At 38.5% G+C, this 18277-nt stretch overlaps 3 protein-coding genes across 3 annotated transcripts in view; 2 read left to right on the top strand and 1 right to left on the bottom strand.

Annotated features, from left to right (window-relative positions):
• The window catches only part of LOC130691166 (uncharacterized), a 78788-nt gene that overhangs the window by 44788 nt on the left and 15723 nt on the right, over nucleotides 1–18277 (bottom strand). The gene's annotated exons all lie outside the window — the stretch shown is intronic.
• Nucleotides 239–2538, top strand: LOC130691184 (WD repeat domain phosphoinositide-interacting protein 3-like). The gene is made up of 10 exons (XM_059496431.1): nucleotides 239–406; nucleotides 471–556; nucleotides 624–714; nucleotides 788–906; nucleotides 963–1077; nucleotides 1146–1285; nucleotides 1356–1441; nucleotides 1511–1612; nucleotides 1739–1857; nucleotides 1943–2538. Exons 1-10 carry the CDS (start codon nucleotides 340–342, stop codon nucleotides 2044–2046), a joined length of 1029 nt encoding a protein of 342 aa, XP_059352414.1. The 5' UTR covers nucleotides 239–339; the 3' UTR covers nucleotides 2047–2538.
• LOC130691146 (GTP-binding protein Rhes-like) lies at nucleotides 9374–16962 on the top strand. The gene is given in 8 exon segments (XM_057514054.2): nucleotides 9374–9706; nucleotides 12003–12168; nucleotides 12243–12503; nucleotides 14969–15095; nucleotides 15362–15492; nucleotides 16314–16502; nucleotides 16504–16599; nucleotides 16665–16962. Coding segments are annotated over 7 exon segments (1122 nt in total). The 5' UTR covers nucleotides 9374–9706; nucleotides 12003–12129; the 3' UTR covers nucleotides 16944–16962.

Below are 18277 nucleotides of genomic sequence, written 5' to 3' on the forward strand. Positions count from 1 at the left end.
GTGTTTGATCACATCAGAAATAATAAGCTCTTGTTGGTTGAAATCATGATTAGCTTTCTAATTAGTTTTCTACAAACTTTCCGAATTAACCGGTTGTGTTAATTTGTTTCCTTCGGTACGTTATCTACTGAATTTTTGATCGTGACATTAGCTTATAGCTAAATATAGCTATTTGTATTTTGAGATTTTTTTTTTTTACCAAATTTGAGTTTTAAATGTGCAGTCAATTGACTTGGCAACCCAGTTTGAGTCTAAACAATGAGCCTCTGCTCCCCTGTCACATCTCAGTTTGGATGTCTAGCGAAATAAAATAAACGAAACAAATCTTTTAAAGAAAGAATGAACATCGGTTGCAGCTCGTCTGTAAAAAATGGATTAATTTACGCAGGTTTTAATCAAGATCAAGGTATTTATTGTGATAAAAATTTACTTATCTACGCGTTAACGCCGTCACTTCATGGTCAATGTAGGATGTTTTGCTTGCGGAACCGAAAACGGATTTCGAATATATAATTGTGATCCTTTAAGGGAAAAAGAGAGGCAACATTTTGTTGATGGAGGTGTTGTTTTATAATATCTTTGTTTACTTGTTTTTTTATATAATTCAAGAGTTTCCATTTTCAGGTGGAGTGGCACATGTTGAGATGCTTTTCAGATGCAATTATTTAGCCCTGGTAGGGGGTGGCAACCAACCAAAATATCCCCCAAATAAAGGTAAAATTAGTTTCAAAGTCATTGTTGACATTACGTTAAGTTGGATTTTCCTTTTTTTTTTGTGTTCCTGCAGTACTTATTTGGGATGACCTTCAGAAACGACCAGTAATAGAAATTGAGCAATCTAGTTCAATCAAATCAGTTCGTTTGAGGAGGGACAGGATTGTTGTGGTCCTTGACACAATGGTGAAGGTTTGTAGTATTACACATTAAACCTAAGCATCTGTCTACAAATAAAAACGTTTTAGGTCTACACGTTCACACTTGTTCCTCAACAACTACATGTGTTTGAAACCTGTATGAATTCTTGTGGATTGTGCACTCTATGTCCCAGCAGTACTAACTCTTTATTGGCACTTCCAGGTAACTATTACTATAAACTGCTAATGCCTCGATTGAAACACTGTTTTTCTGGCTGATCATGTTTGCAGGACGTAAGCCTGGTCAAGTGCAACTCATAGACTTGGCACGTACAGAGAAGGCTCCTGTTGAGATAGCGGCCCATCAAGCTGCCCTCTCCTGCCTGGCGCTTAACTCTCAAGGTACACGGTTAGCAACAGCATCTGAAAAGGTAATATTCTTATGCCCAATGGGCTGTGGTGAATGAATGACTTCATGTTGAACTCTTCTTGGTATTTAAGGGCACGCTAATTAGGATATTCGACACATCATCAGGTAATTTGATCAGTGAACTAAGACGAGGGGCACAACCAGCAACAATTTATTGGTAAGAATTCTCTAGCGTAGTCATCATAGGTCAAAATCTGATCTGATAAAATTCCTTTTCGGAAAACAGTTTGAATTTCAACTCTGATTCGTCACTGCTTTGCGCGGCTAGCGACCATGGTACAGTTCATATTTTCGCAGTGGAGGATTCCAAAAAGAATCGACATTCTTCGTAAGTTAGCATTCATTGATCCCAAATGAGAACTATGTAAAACATAAATCTCACGAAATCGAAAATCAACATGAAGCGATATTCAAATCAATCATAAAATCCGCTGTACATTTGTTTGTTTTACAGATTGTCAGCGAGCTTTCTTCCCAAGTACTTTTCGTCACAGTGGTCCTTCACGAAATTCGACATTCCTGGTAGTCATCAGTGTATCTGTGCCTTTGGAGCGGAACCCAACTCAGTGATAGGTATGTCATGTTCGACATTTCTTCTTGTATTGTTTATTATATTTAATTTATTCTTTTTTTTTTCAAAAACAAAAATACGTATCAGCTATTTGTGCTGATGGATCGTACTATCGTTTCGTTTTCAACTCAAAGGGCGAATGCACCCGTGACAAGTACGCCCAGTTCTTGGAAACGGACGCCAGTGATTGAAATTGTAGCTAAAAGCAGCCACGAATTTGTATCCAACACTCGATCCCTCTTTTTTTTCTGTACAGTACGCCATTTGACGCTTGGATGATGTATTCAAGTTGTATAAGAGATGCTAGATGAAAACCAAACTATACTGTCGGTTAGGTCTAGAAAACATTTCATCATATATCGTTATCTTGATTGACATACACACACCGCATTGTTAAAACATTTCAGCGTGAAGCCAGCTCTCTCTTTCTACTGAATGCCATGCATCTCCGGGAGAGTTATTGTATCGTGGTAGGGAAAAAAAAAATCAAGTAAAACGTAAAAGTGCGGGTATATTGTAAGAACAAACTTTTTCTATACGGTTTTTGTTTATTCACATTGGACGGTTCCAAATTGATTTGTTGCGCTTTAATTCTAGTTCCCATTTTGCTCGCGTTATGTTCCTTGTAGCTCGATTCGAAAAATCAAGAATAATTAAATAAAATACACGAAAAATAGATTTCAGTACTGCTACTTCTGACCATGCCACACGAATTGAAAGCGTCGGACTTTCTCCAGCTGCTGTCACCTCATTTTTTTTTTCTTCTTTATTGAATCCGCAGGTGGCAAAGGCCACCCGCAGCGAAGATTGCGATCGGCTTTTAGTGCACACAATTTCGATGTACTAAAAGACACGCAGAGAAAAAAAAAATGTGGGATAACATGACCCCAACCTGATTGCATTTTTTCGTATATATCTCCTTCCTTTCATCTCGTTTTCCATCTCGGACCCTCTTCTATCAGCAAATACATAAAGCGAACGAAACTAGACTTTCCCTATTGGTTGATGGCCTCTATGACCATCTGATACACTCTCGTTTTTCTCTTTTAGCTTCTTCTCATTTTCTAAACAAATTGGAAAAGAACCTCGCAGAAAAGAACGTGGGAGTATAAGTGCAGCAATTTTTGTAAAAAAACGGAAACAATAATAATGAACCAAACGATTCTTGCGGGAGACCCTCCTTCCATATTGACACACGCCTATGGATGACATATCGTCACTTTCGTCCCATTGACCTACTTGTTCCTAACAATATACATGAGGGATACGTGTTTTTGAAAACGCGAAGGGGGAGATGGTGATCGATAACACGAAATGCGGGCATGTGTTGCTCGTTTTAACTGAGATACAGTGCGGTCAGTAAATTTGTATCGTAAACCTGACAAAAGATGAAACATGGTATGACTTTGGCTCTGACCTCTTTCTTGAAAAAAAATAGCAATTCATAACGTGGAAATGGACTTGACCAAAAGACTGTCAAAACGATCAAAGCGAAACTGTAAGTCTCTTGAGAATTTGCCATGTTCCAGTATAGTTTTGAAAGACCGAAGAGTACCTTGTATAATGAACTAAATAACCATCTTCTTTGACGACGTGAATGCGCAGTAGATAGCGTGTAAGTTGACGAGCAACCGAACCGACGGAAGGGTGAAAATGGATCTACGGGAAAACCGTGGTTGCTCCCGGCATCCGTACGTAATTGGACAGTCACATCCGCCAACTTGATCGTAGGAGTCTAACACAAGTCCGCTTTTCAAATATATGGGAGATACCGAACTATTTAAAACGAAAACTGCGTATGGCAGAATCAAGGGTCTTAATTACTTGCACACATCGACTATGAATTGATGATCATATCGAATGACGGTTGGCGGTACAGTGATGTTGATAGAGTTCTATTGCATCTCGATTGAATGACGGTAGTAAAAGGAATGCTGGAACCGTGTCTCTACCATCCGTCTCTCAGTTCCCTGATTGGTTTCTATAGACGTAGGAGTTAACTGCCTATTGCATGTGTTGTGAATAATAAGAAGAAAAGATAACATTATAGAGGAACGCAACTTGCGTATTTACCCTCTTTCAGTGTAGATAGCGACTGCTGCTTATTCCCAGCTATTCATCACTGTTAGCCATAGAGTGACGTCGTTGGTAGGGGAGGAGCAATATATACAAATTGGGATGAACAACTTTTAACTTGACGATATTTAAAAGGCCTTTTTTCGTAGAAAGTGTAAATGGAATAAAGAACTTGTGTAAAGATAAATCTAAGGAATTCGTTTTTTTTTCTGTATTTTTGGAAATTGGTGTTGGTATACAGTCTTATCTTTCAGACTGATGTGTGTAGACATCACGTGATGTGTCCCGACATCGTGCGTTCCGGCACTTTCAATTATTGACGGACAAATACACAGGAAATGGGTATAACAAAACCCAGACATACGAAAATGAATTAATGATTCACTTTGTTGGTGATCAATGTAAATATGGCGTCTTCTGCCTTTTGTTTACTTTGTGCATTTCTATTAAACGTTGCGCATAAGTTTCTGTTTGTTAAGCATGTACATGCAATTCTCTTTCTATGTTTAAAAAAACAGTCCAACTCGTCGTGTAAAAAGGAAACAAAGTATGCAGATCTAAATGTTCCTGTTGCCATGACGAGACAGAAAAAATATTTATGCCAGCGCTTTCGACAAAGAAACGAAGTGGCTGAAATGTATTCGACGCCCAGGTCGGTGGTGCTACTATTTATAGAAGCTCTGATTAAATTATAGAGAACCCTTCAAGTTGAACATCCAACACTTTGTTGCGAGTGTCTGTAAAAACGCATGCACGTAACAGCGTCTACTTTCAACTGATTGTACCGATAAACTAAACGAATAAAAGAAAAAAAAAAGAAATAAAGAAGAGGTCGTTGTACTCTGCCCGGAAAACTCAACGACCCTCACTGTCATCCATCACGTTGGCAGTCGCGGACATGACCCTCCTTGTTCCTATACTTTCTCCATCCATTTCTTCATTATACCACCCAGAGTAGTTACGCACTTGTGCGTGTGTGTACACACAACTGGCTCTTCTGCATTGGACGTGTAAACGACAAGCGGCCTGCTAACGACCTAAACCTATTTAGTTAGAAAAACAATAGACATTGTTACGTCATCACGCAAACGTGCTGAAAGAAGATGGAATATTCTTTTAGGAAGGTAACCATTTGGAAATTTCCACTCAACTAGAATCATCCCACAATTATGTCGAATATATGGAGAAAGACTCATTTGATTTATTCGCCGTTTTCCAGTTCAATGGAAATGATGTAGTAGATTATGCCTTTGTCGTTGACGACGGAATTCGTGTAAAACTAAAGCAAACATCAAAACACGCTCCGTTAAGCGTTTCAGAATTGTATACAAGCAAATAGCTCGCTATTTTCTATTGTTTATTGATGTTTTAATGAACAGGTTTCAAAAAAATAAATCTAGATGAAACATTTTTCTTCTTTTCATTTGCATATGACGTGATGTGGTTGGAATCGGCGACAAAACTTTTGTTGTTCTCGTACATCAAAAAACATGAACTAAAAACGTATCACAACTTCAATAAAAACTTCTTTTTTCCTTTAAACGTGAAAACTTTTGGGCTGTTGCCAACTGCCTTATTTCTTTTCTTATACCTTTAACCAAAACAGGGTGTTGATTGTTTCCTTTTTCTGGTAATGGAACTTGTTTGCCACACGTTTGCCGCAATTTCCTCGATGAGCAATAAAGAAGAGAGTGTCGACTGCAGCCGAAAACTTGTTTTTCTTTCGTTGTTGTTCCAATTCCCCAGCACGTCGTTTATTCAACCCTATGTGCGTATACTTCTAACGCAAGTCTCTATCGTCAACATGTTGACCACACGCTTTCTCACTTAAATCTGATGTTGTTCACTCCCTGCCTCTGTAGCTCAATTGATTTTCTTTCCAAATTAGTCGCCTTCTTGTTTCTCTGATACGTCGACTCGACTTATTTCCGCACACAACAAACTGATGAAAATGTCTAAGGTTTCCGGTCATGCAGTTTATACTACCACTTCGGTATAATTATTCGTTCACGAAATATCCACCATCATAGAAACCCAAAAGGGAGTTACCTTTCTAAACGGATTTATTTACTCTGGTTGCGTACAATTTGCTGAAAGCCGGAACTATATCGGCAAAGTGCTCAAGGGCATAATTGCAACGCGATTAGTAGACATTGATTAAAGGTTTTTATTTTGTGGGTGGCTCTCTTGGGTATCGGATAGCAAGTTTTGCTACCGTGCCAACAACAGCCTATTTTTTAAGTATTATTTTAATCTCGTTTTATCATCGATTTTACATTTATGGCTTTTCTTTCTGTATGTCTGACCGCACTGAACGTCATCCACGAAATCGAACGAGATTTTTTTAAAATATGGATGACACAATTAAAAGTATTCCGCAGTCTAGCTATGTGTTTATGCGAAGAAAAGATCAGTAGAAAACGACGACGTGCCAAAAGCTGGAATCTGGAATCTGACGTCATCAGATTGGATGAGGGTCTTATTTCATTTAAACTTTCCTCTCTCATCACCGCGAATGAACTTTTTAAAGGGCAATTGCCTTGAGAATCATGTTGGTTGTCGTACAACTGAACGACTCCTTCATTTTCTCTAGTATTGACTTTCGGGATCTTTTCAAGCTCTTCTTCAGTGGAACATCGTCTATGTGTACCTATATACTGGGAAAGTTGTTAATCAGCTTAGCGTTTTCTATAGCGATGTCTTGTTACACGGGCAGCGGTGCCAAACGATGATGAACATCAATGTTCTATATATCGATTGACAAAAGGTTTTTATATAAGATGAAAAGCAGGTCGAGTCTTGTCGCATGAAAAGTTCTCTAGAGTTTCGGTCGATGCTCAGGTACATGTATAGTAAACCCGGTGAAGTTGTTCTGCGTCATTCAACTTTCATGATCAACTTGAATTATTTTCCTCTTGACAAAAACATCCATTATTAACGCTTGAACAAATCCTGATATGAGGACGTTCAGTCACACCAGTAGACGACCTTGATAAATGAATGACACAATGAACAGTCAGCTTGTTTTGTATGGAAAACTATCGATAACAGTAAATAAATGTTTGCATTGGGGTCAGTGGACTGACGTCATGGACGCTGAGGACAAGTTGTTCATTCTGGCTCTTTGTTTCATTCGTGCGAGACCGAAAGAGTTAACTTGTTTATGAAGGTATTTCATAAAAGATATGGCCCTGATTACGCAGCCATATGTCCTCATTGACTATTAAATTTCTGGCTTTAAAACAAGGGAGAGAATTTTAGGTAACCAACGATCTATACCATTGAATAAACGTCAAAGTCAAAATTGCAAAGTTGTTTCATTTATATTTAATGTGTGCCTACCAACGTCTCTTTACTGGTTATCCGTGGACAGATGCCCATGTGGCTGCTACTATATATACTTTGCATTATTAAAAATGCGGCACCTTGTCAAGCGCAGATACTGCAAGTATCTGCGACGCTGATCAAAGGCAATTTCAGGAAGGAACAGGAAAAAGTGTTGAACCAGAGCGTGTGATCAATAGAAAAAAAAATTGGAAAGCAAAATTAAGGAATAATATGCATCGATCCTTAAAAGTGTATACGATCAATAATTTTTTGCAGCCTGTGTGTGTGTGACGGTGTAATGTGATACAAACTTTTAATAACGATAACAATGGTATCGCCTTTCTTTTGTTGGAGGCGTGAAAGAAGAGAGCAAGTCCATCTTGCCACTGGGTGGCATAATGCTGCAAATGCAACGTGACTCTATCTCTCAGTAAATCAATAAGAAGGTGTGAATTTTCTTCATGCATAAGCTAAAATGTGCACTCTCATAGTTTTTTTTTGCTATACTATATAAGCAGCGGAACTGATGAAGTGATCCGATTTTCCTGTTCCCAGCCATCGAATATATCGACTTCAATTTGTTTCAATTTGAAATGTGTCTAAAAGATATGTCTGCGATAGATTTTTCTCACTTAAACGCGTCTCTTTCCAACATCTTTACACTACACAACAACCTCCGTACAGACAATGTTTACATAACAAAAAAAAATAATAATAAAAAAAGACGACGGATTGATGAGCTGTTAGTCTACCCTAGTGTCTCTAATTATAAGTAGTGATTTAATCAACTACAGCAGTATATAGATTGGAAGGTCTTCAATGATTGGTACGCCCTCGGCTATTCATCTCCACAAATAGCTTTTCACAACAAATACATCGAATAATACCTACATAGAAGCTATTTAGAAAATGGATCAGCTGTTGCCAAGAGCCGTACTACCTGCATACGCATACTCTCGTAAGAACAAAGACCAAAGAATTCGATGCCGTTGCTTCGATCGAAATTCTGTTATTTCTGCTTTTTTGGCAGAAGAATCCGTACAGAGGAAGGAATAAAAATCACGAGGGAAGATCTATAAATGTCGCTGATATGGGTATGTCATTATTCTAATACAATGTCTATATACATGTGATCCTTTTATATTCAACCATACCATCATATAAAGAAAAAAGCCTCGACATAGGCATTACAATAAATTTTTTTTTTTTGGCTACGTACATAAGAGGAAAATTTTGTGTGTTTATCGATGACTTGGCCGGTTTCCCCTTATTAGGCCATTTTTTATTTGGTTCAGACCTATGCCAATATACTATTTAACAAGCAGCCGTACATCAACAACCTTCTTCAGGTTGTATATTTTTTTATACATACATATAGACTGTCGGTCGTTAATCAGGATCATCTAATGAATTCACCTTTATGAATTCGTAAAAAAGGTCATGTCTCTTTGGTAAGGACTTTTTCCGTAAATCATTATGCGATGTTAGATTGTACCAAGTAATAGATATAACATCGTGATTATAATTTACCAAACAAAATGCCCTTTGAAGTTAATTATTCCATGTATATGCCTGTACGGTTCTTAAATGTACAGTGTCAACGAACTTCCTTTATGTTCTACTTATCGATGAGGGGTAGGGAACAATGGCGAACAATATACAAAAGTCTGTGTCGCATACGTTTTTGTCGGATATCCAACATTGACCAGGTTTTTTCCCACTGTGTCATCACCTAGCATTCTTGTTTGTTTACGAATCAATGGCAATTTGAAAAGATGGGTCGAAAAACGGAATGGAAATTTGAAAATGCAAAAGCATGTGGTGCGTCATTGGAGGAAGGGTGACGAAATGCACTCTAGGGAAAACAAAAAAAAAGTTTTTGAAAAATATGTTAATTTTCCCTCCTTTTTTTTTTGTTTTATTTTCCCTGCCGGAGTCAAACAAAACTGATAGCTATCCCTTCCCCCTCTCCGTTCCCGTATGCAGACCTGGACACTTGCATCCAAGTACGGCGCAACGACAGACGTTCAGTGAGAACGGCGCAGCCTGTTTTTTTTTTTTATATCTGTGTTCATGTGAAGGCAGAACGGGATCGTAACGTTACTCAGTTGTCACGCAGCCCGTGAACGTGAAACAAGTCAGCGTCGGTGCGAATTTTACAGTCAGTTTTAGCATTTCGCTTTATTAAATTCGGTGATTTGGGCTCATTTTGGAAAAAAACACGTGGTCATTGACATACTTTTACGTCGTATTTAGTATAGGGAGATATTAATTGTTAAAATTTTGCCTATAAATTTGGACTACACTTCTGGTTTGGCAATCAAACTTTATCAGACTTCTGCTGTAGCTGCAATCAGTAACGGCATCCCCCTGTCTAGTCGCACATGTACACCAGATGCCAAATTATCTGCTGCGTTTATGAATTGACCCTCGCTTTTTAAAAGAAAGGTACGTGCGTTCTTTTTTCTTTGTGATAAATTTTCTATTTTGAAAATTTGTCTCCACGTGTCGTTCTTTTATTTTTAATAGTGCCAATATTTAAATCGGAAATTTTATTTTTCTCGTTAAGGCTTTTGCTTGAATCATTTCCATAGTTTAGTTAACCGTGTAGAGCTACACATTTGCATCTCATTAAATCTATATTTGGACTATACACAGTGTATAAGCAAATGTATGATCACTTCAATGACACCATTCAATTTTTCAAGAATTATTGATTGTATTATATGAGGCTGATTCAATCTCGAATGCTCGCCTTCTATCCTTTCACTACGCAAACTTTTCTTCTCCATGAAAGTGAGTTGCATAAAAGAAAAGCGGAATTTAAAGAAAAAGGAATGGCACCCACACACAAAAAAAAAGGGGATTTCAGAATATTTGATAGCATCTCACGTGCATCAATATGGCCAGAGAAAAATGGACAAAAGTGTCCAAATGAAAAAGAATCTCATTGAGCTATTGGTATAAATCACTTTGACGCTATGCATCTTTCCCGTTTGAATTGAATTTATGTAACTCTGCACCTGCGAGTTTCACACCCTGAAAACAAAGGTTGTTGCATAAAAAGATTGACTGTTTTCCTTGCTTTTCGATGGTTTTTTTTGGTTTTGTTTTATGCAGAGTCGCATCTGGCACTTTTTGTTTTCAACGTCGACACAAAGTCGTCGACGTATTCTACAACTGTTGGCGGGGAGGGCTTTATAATTTCCCTACCTTTTTTGTTTAGGTGAAAACAGATGACAAAGGTATAAACTTGTTTTTTTTTTGTTCAAAACTCTAACTGTTTAGTTGATTGCTTTTCCCATGGGGCGTATAGTTTTTAAAGATCCAACAAAAGAAAACCACCACGTTGATTTGAAATCGAAAAGTGATGACTTTGCTTTGCATCAAGAGAAATCTATTGTTATACAAAAAACCGTTTCCTTTTCTTGCTTGATTTGCTGTATGCACATCGAGGATGCAAAGGTCACTGGTCTGTTGATTTCCTTTTGACAGCAATTTTGCAAATGAGTTTTCTTCTTACCTGAAAATTGTGCCTAACCGACGTGCATAATGGCAGCAATAAAACTGATTGACCTCAATTGTAGCGAATAAACACAATGTAAACATGCGTACCATAAAAATAACGATAAGCACTGCCGAGCCTGGTAGCGAGTCCCCAATGCAATAACCACAAAAGGCACTTGAGTTCTATTATGTTAGCTCTCCTCCTATTGTTGCTTTAACCATACCCAACTGACTGTATATTATTTCTTGTTTAATTTTGTACGCAAATCTACTAGATGTTATTGCGCAGGTGAGCTACTTGATGTTATTGCAAATCTAGTGGCACTGAACTACTCTAAGAAAAATCTCATTTTAATACGAGAGTAAAGTGAAACACGATACGTGAAATGTAGTGAAAGCTGCCCAATATGTTACCAATTATTACTATATTTTTTTTGTGTTGTGAGAACGAAAACAAAGGGAACGAACGTCATCATGTTTTTTCTGAAAATTCGATATCTGATGACGCGAGAGAAATCCAATGGCACGCGCAAAATTGGCTAACGCTGGAACCATTTGTTTTTGTTACTGGCTGTATTCGTTATAAGCTTCGCTTAAAAATTTATTTACGTAAAAAAGAATGGCCTTTTGTTTTAAAATTATAATTTAGCGAAGGTCGTAAATGTTTCCTCCCCGTGTTTGCCGTCTATGCGTTATACTTTTTATTCTTATTAAATCAAATAGTTTATGAGTCCATTCAACTGTCGCGACACACGAAACTCGTTGCGACAATAGAAATGAGGAAAAATATCAAAAAGAAAATGTAATTACATCTCCGGTGCACCGCGTCCGCATGCATTTGCTTATTGACTTGTATATCAGCTGTTTATTTTAATACTTCTTTGTTCAAACAATCCTGACGGACTTAGTTCTTTTGTATCTTTTATTATGTCCCGCATTAGTTCTACAAAATACGTATGATAAGCGCGTTAAGAAATACGAAACCTGTTTCTCTTGAACGAAAACGAAAAGAGTTAGAATCTATTATGGTTTCTCTTGTCCATTTACATGGTATACAAGGTGAATAATAGACGTCTATAAAATAGTAATGAATTATCATGTCGACATCTTCCCATAACATTTATGTATGTACTTTTACTACTATACTTTTATAGGCTATAACACGAACAAATCAATCCATTTTTTTTTTTGTTTTCGTTATTTATTTAAAATTGATTTTGTTTTCTCCAATTTACAGGAACGACGTTGCTAGGCGGCAGGTTTGGATTTTTATGTGGCGGTCCACGTCTATATCCATTTTGAAAAAAGTATAGAACTAGTTCTATATTGATTTGGACCATAGCCTTCGGCAAACCACATAGAAAATGAAGGGAGGACATTCACAGAGGCGCCGTTTCTCGCTCGTAAGTTGCTTCCGCTTTCATATGCAAATTGTTTGACCTAATATTTTTCTTCCCTTTTTTGCGGATGTATCTAGCAAGCTCTGTGCGTCGTGCAATCTCCAACGAGCGAAGAGGAGCCACTGGGTAACACCAGCAGCCATTGCCATCAAACGGTTGACGAAATGTCGTTGGAAGAATCTGCAGGTCGATGTGGAACACCATCCAGTAGCCATCGGCAAAGCCGACGGCGTCGCCCGCTTTCCACCGAGCCAGCCATTTCATCCGCCAGTAAATCATCCGCCGGAAAGAATCTTGTGCCACCGGCTCCTTCGACTCCAGTCAAATCTCATTACAAGGTAGGAAAAGGAAAAATTTTATGTAAGTTATTAAATTCTTTTGGGGTGGAATGTGTGTGTTTTTCTTTCATTTACGAAATGTTTCGAATAGAACGAGCGTTTCAAATCAGCCAAGGTTTAGATGGGTGGGATTGTATTTGAAACATGGCGATATAATTTTTCAGCTTTTCTGCAGTTTGATACATGCGTGTCGTGATTTGCTAATAACTATAATGGCTCCCGGGTGAAAGCTATTTTCATCAAGAAACGGTGGCTTCAAAATAGTTTTGATCTGTCGGCGTGATTTCTTTTGATGTGTGCCATTCGAACGATCAAACGATCAACATTTTCAATCTTAGAGATGAGTAGCTCAGCCACTATCAAACATCGACGTGGATATATTGTGTTTGCATCTTATTTTTTTCCCTATTTTTGTTTTATGTTATCTGTTAGAATTGGGAAAGATTGGCACGTGGGGACGCACTCCCAATATAGATTCACGCCATTTGCATACGCAAACAGCAGCCACGCTATTGTTCTTATCCCTTTGGTTGTGTTAACACACACAACAACGTGACGCGAGTATCAAATCGATCTCCCCCTCCCCAAAAAAAGCAGTTTTTTTTTTTTATTTCTTGTTTTTTCTGGAGGGCATCGCAGTTTTGGCAAGGTAAATACGTTTAAACAAATTAGTGTACTCAAAGGACCAAACTCTCACCGCCAAAAGGAAAATTGTTAGATTTGTGCATTATTGCAAAAGGGCGAACCAACGGTTCCACCCAAGAGTTCCATGATTTATGCAAATTGCGACGAGGAAACAAAAAAAACGGGACTTTCATTTTAGACCGCTGTTCGGTGAGTCTAATCAAAACAAATGACATGGCATCGTGCCAAAAGCAGGCGATACAACGGGGTGTGGAACGACAGTTAAACATATCGAAAATTTATTTCCAATAAAAAATAAAATCACGGACCGCTGGAAATGCGAAAATCTGCATATAATCAATACATAGTGGGTATATGTAATTGGATATACATAGGAAATGACTATGGATGTGTATCAAGTTAGTTTCGTTGCCCTACCCAAAATCGAAGAAAGTGAATCAAACTAGGTTACGCGTGTCCTTTAGAGACGAAACCAATCTATGTTCTTGTTTGTGAGGGTTGCCCAGCGATGGGCCCAATATCAAAACGAGCCAATTTATTGCCCAATTGGAACCTAGCCAATAGATACACATAATTTCTGTAACGTTCAGCAGAGAAATATGAATAATTTGTTGCTTATTATAGAACATCACGTGTCTATCCTCGATGGACAAATAACACGCCCTATCACGACAACTTCTCTTCCTATTACACGATCTCTTCCTCTAAAATACCGTTGAATTGTTATGTGTTTCAATCAGAGCATAAATTTTTTTTGCATAATAGCGTGTAATAAACACGAACGTTTTAGGTCCAGCGACGGGCTATAGCCATATCCGAAGTGAGTTGTACCAATAAAACTGCATTGTATATCCATTAGGCGTGCGTGAGAAATGAAAAACAAATTATGCATGACAGTCGTTGGAAGCTTTTTCACGTTTCGTACGTAAAAATACGATGGGGGGGGGGCAATCAGTTGACAACGCGAGAAGTGGATGCGCATTATTGCAACGGGGAAAGTAGAAGCCATAGATATGGTAGAGTGTACGTATATAACAAAAAAAAAGATTGAATTCGACGATCCGTGAATCTAAACTCTGAGATGGCCGACAAGTCCCGAAGTTTGGCACATGTTTCATTATACCGTGAGTCACTACAAATATCGTGAACTTTTCGTGCAGTTGGACCCGTTTTATTGTTATACGTATTGTACGCTAAGGGTTCTTTAGTGTAACGTATATCCGCACATATTCCACTAATATGTATAATATTGATAAACACATTTCCATTCCTTTGTCGACCATTCATCTTTGGTTTCGACCATTCTATGGCTCCCTTTGTATAGCTGGAACCTGCGTTCAACTTTCTTCTATAATTGATATTTGATTAGTCGACTACAATGCGTTCGACACGGCTGTAATCGGCAGTTTCGGCATGTCTGTGTATATGCGTAAACATGTGTAATATACGTGTCACATACACACATGTCCTAGGCATTTCCACGATCCGTGTTTAGAAGAACATTCACATTGTTTAAATCCCCTTCAGTCTCATGTAGACATAACAGCTTCCCCCTCTTTTTTTTTTGCATTAACAAAAAGATTGGGATCGATGCTGAAAACACGTTTGTCAACACAACAGATAGAAAATCTAGGTCGGTCGATACATCCTTCATCAATTGAATAACATCTCTTACGATAAATCACTTAAATCCGTATATCCTCTAGTTTTGAAATTGAAGAACAGCAGGTAGTCGTGATATCATATTTATTGTTATAGGCGGGTTGCGTACAACCGCGTCATACAAAATTTATGGCTTTTTCTTTGTTATTCCTCTATAGGTAGTGGTAATGGGTTCGGCTCGGGCGGGCAAGACTTCGTTGGTCGGCCAGTTCCTCTACGCGGCTTACAGTCCTCGCTACCGACCCACCGTCGAGGACATGCACACCGTCGAGCTCGATTGTCAAGGTACATTGTCCTGCCCTTGTTATTTATATATATGTTGCTATAGATTGGGTGCACGCTGCGTCCGTACAACACAAAAGCTTTTATTGTGCACATGCCTCTGCGACCCGCACGATAATTTATTCCTAATCGTAATGGCTGTCTCTCGTTCTGGTGGGGTTGTTTGACTCCACGCAATTTGTTCGTCTATGTATGTACATAAAATATACACGCCCCTATGTATGTTATAGAGACGTGTGTATTATAAACATAAATCTTGTGAAATACAGGACTGGATCTCCGCTTGGACATTCTGGACACGGGCGGCAGTTACGTCTTCCCAGCTATGAGATCTCTGGCCATCAAATCAGCCGACGGATTCATCCTAGTCTGCGCCTCTGATGATCCTTCGTCTCTAGAGGTATCGTTATTCTTCTTCTTTTATGCAAACAAGTCACTGGCCCAACCGTTCAGTTTTCGTACTAATTCATCAGCCATTCACATATGGGTGATTGAATGTGCCTGTCTGGTGCAGTGCGTTCTATTGTTATAAAAAAAAAAAAATTCCTTTTTGTGTTTGCATTTGTTTGAAACTAAGCATATAGTATCTGTGTATGAGAAATAACTGCAACTAAATGAGAATCGATCCTGCTCTGCTCAAAGGAAGAGCTACGCTCCAATTCACGTTGGACGGCAGCGCTCACTTATAGCGACCATCCTTTTTTTTTTTTTTTTAGAGAGATGCTATTGATTCTCTCCTCGACGTGGACGTATAGCACACGAAAAATAAGAAAGGAAAATAACAGCTTAAGGTGCATACGTACCTCGTCAAGGTCTCATCGATATGAACGAACATCTCGCTACTGAAGCAAAAAGCTTTTCCGCGTATTAGATGATGAAGGGATTTACAATGACAAGAGCGGGGCTTCTTGTACACATATAACCCCCAAAAACGCTTTCTTTATTTTTCTAACGTTCATTAAAAATACATAGTTGGACTGTATGCTTCTCTAATGATGCAGTTGCTTCATATCGTCTAATCCTCCTCATCGTTTTCTCCGTAAGCTGGACAGATCTATTGCCCTCCTCTACGTTTATGGAACAGCCTATGCGAATTATTCAAACAAAATAGCCGGGAAAATTTTAAAAATTTTGGTTGTTCATTAGCACTAAACGACGTGTGTTTTTCTTTGCAATTTTCGACAATATATTTACCGTATTTTATCTCGTGAAATTAATTAGGAAGCGGAACATTGTCGATCTCAAATATTGGAAGTCAAAGGCCCGGCTTGTCCGGTTGTCGTTGTATTGAATAAAACGGATCTCATCCGCTCCGGTTCCGTCTCTTCCGAACCACCCACCGATGAAGAGAAGAATGAAAATCAAGCGATTGGCGGAGGTGGAAGTCGTGCCGGAAGCGACGGTGGGAACTTTCCTCTGTCAGGAGATGGTGGAGTCGCTCGTCACTTGCGACTGGGGTCACGGATTTGTTCCGGCTTCAGCCAAGAACAACATCAACGTCGTCCAGGTATCAAATATTCACCATTCAATATTGAACACGAATTAAAATGACTGTATTAAATTTTTTTTTAGGTGTTTCAAGAATTATTTATTCAGGCCAAGTCGCGAATTGCGTTGAGCCCAGCCGTCCGCAAACGACGCCAATCGCTGCCCGCACGAACCCTCATCCCTCCGGGAACGAGCGGCAGTCACCCTCATCCTCAATTGGGTCACCATTTGTCGTTGCACGGATCGAACGTAGCCGCCGCAGCCGCTGCAGCCGCCGCTACCGCCGCCGCCAATGCATCCGTCAGTTCATCACCTACTGGCACCAGCAGCTTTGCCAAACGTAATTCATGTACCGTCTCATAAAATCAACGATAAGCAAATATTTTTAAAAAGGGGAAATATTCCTACCCTCAAGCTATAGAAGCGTGAATTTATGAATCACGTGACACTGTTTTGTTCGCCATTTTTAAAATTTAGCCTTTATAAATTCGTTTTCTTTTTTTGTAGTGCCCCATACCTCTTGGAAGACACACTTACAGTACGCTTTGTGCAAAAAAAAAAAAAAAAAAAAAAAAAAAAAAAGATATAACGAGATCCCAAATTTCATAGTCTGCACTTGGCAAGATGATTGTTTTGCTTTTTGACATGATAATTTTGTTAAATTCAATGTTTTTCCTTTTTTTTTGAGAAACAATGTTACCGACGCGATTCTTTTTACTTACTTGCCGCTCCCCTCTTTCTTGCTAGTCACTATCACGTACTTGTACGATAATGATGTCGTTTCACAATTATAACCCGTGAAAAAAAAAAATAGAAACAAGGGTCTCGCATATTTAATGAGCAGAGAACGTTATATCCAAGCTTTGAAGCTACAAATACGTGTAATTTGTTTGCGACGAGTGAAGAAGGATCCACAAGGTCGTGTGCGCATATACATTTATATTACACGAATCCCATTGGCATGCTATTGTATCTTGTATGCAGTATATATATATTGATGTATATTGATTGCGCATATCATTGGAAAAAATATGTGTATACACCAAAATTGCGTTACAGCGTATTTCTCAACTATTCTTCACGACGTTCGTTCAAGTATAGGCGTTGATGTCTTGAGTGATTGATGATTTTGAAAAAAAAAAAATGCAAAAAAGATCTGAAGAAAAGCTCCATTGTAGAAAATGTTTTTCACGCCTTTATCTCGGATGATGAAAGTCTGCGTTCCGTCAATTCCTTCATATCGAAGCCTTCTTTGTTTTTTTTTTCCTTTGATCAAATGGAAAAGAACAATTTTAGAATCATCCACAGCTAGCAGTTTATGTTCTTTTCTTTCGAGGCGTTTTTGGTGGTTCCTATCGTAAACCTTTGTAATGGAAAATGGAAATTTATGGTTTCATGTCGTTTGGATTGAAGGACTTTTCGTTTTGGTACCTCTGCTACCTTGAAGTTGAATTTGCCGTGGACCATGAAATGACCATGAAAAGTTCGAAGGTCTCGCAGTGCAATTACCTCTTTCTTATGATTTCATGACTAACTATAAACAATCACCAAAACATGTAGAACGTAAACGTTAGAATTTACAATTCATGAATCCATCTTTGTGTTGAAGCAGGAGGATAAATACCCTACGCATTTCTAACCAACCTTTTTGTTGTTTTTGCCAACCAAAAGAAATAAACGAGTAGAAGTAGATGAAA

Source organism: Daphnia carinata, chromosome 1 (genome assembly GCF_022539665.2).
Source record: "Daphnia carinata strain CSIRO-1 chromosome 1, CSIRO_AGI_Dcar_HiC_V3, whole genome shotgun sequence".
NCBI lineage: Eukaryota > Metazoa > Arthropoda > Branchiopoda > Diplostraca > Daphniidae > Daphnia > Daphnia carinata.

Coding starts and splice junctions, on each gene's coding strand:
- LOC130691184 (XM_059496431.1), top strand. CDS start 340: ATGAACATCGGTTGCAGCTCGTCTGTAAAAAATGGATTAATTTACGCA. Junction 407..470: donor AGGTTTTAATCAAGATCAAG/GTATTTATTGTG, acceptor TGGTCAATGTAG/GATGTTTTGCTTGCGGAACC. Junction 557..623: donor AGAGGCAACATTTTGTTGAT/GGAGGTGTTGTT, acceptor TTTCCATTTTCA/GGTGGAGTGGCACATGTTGA.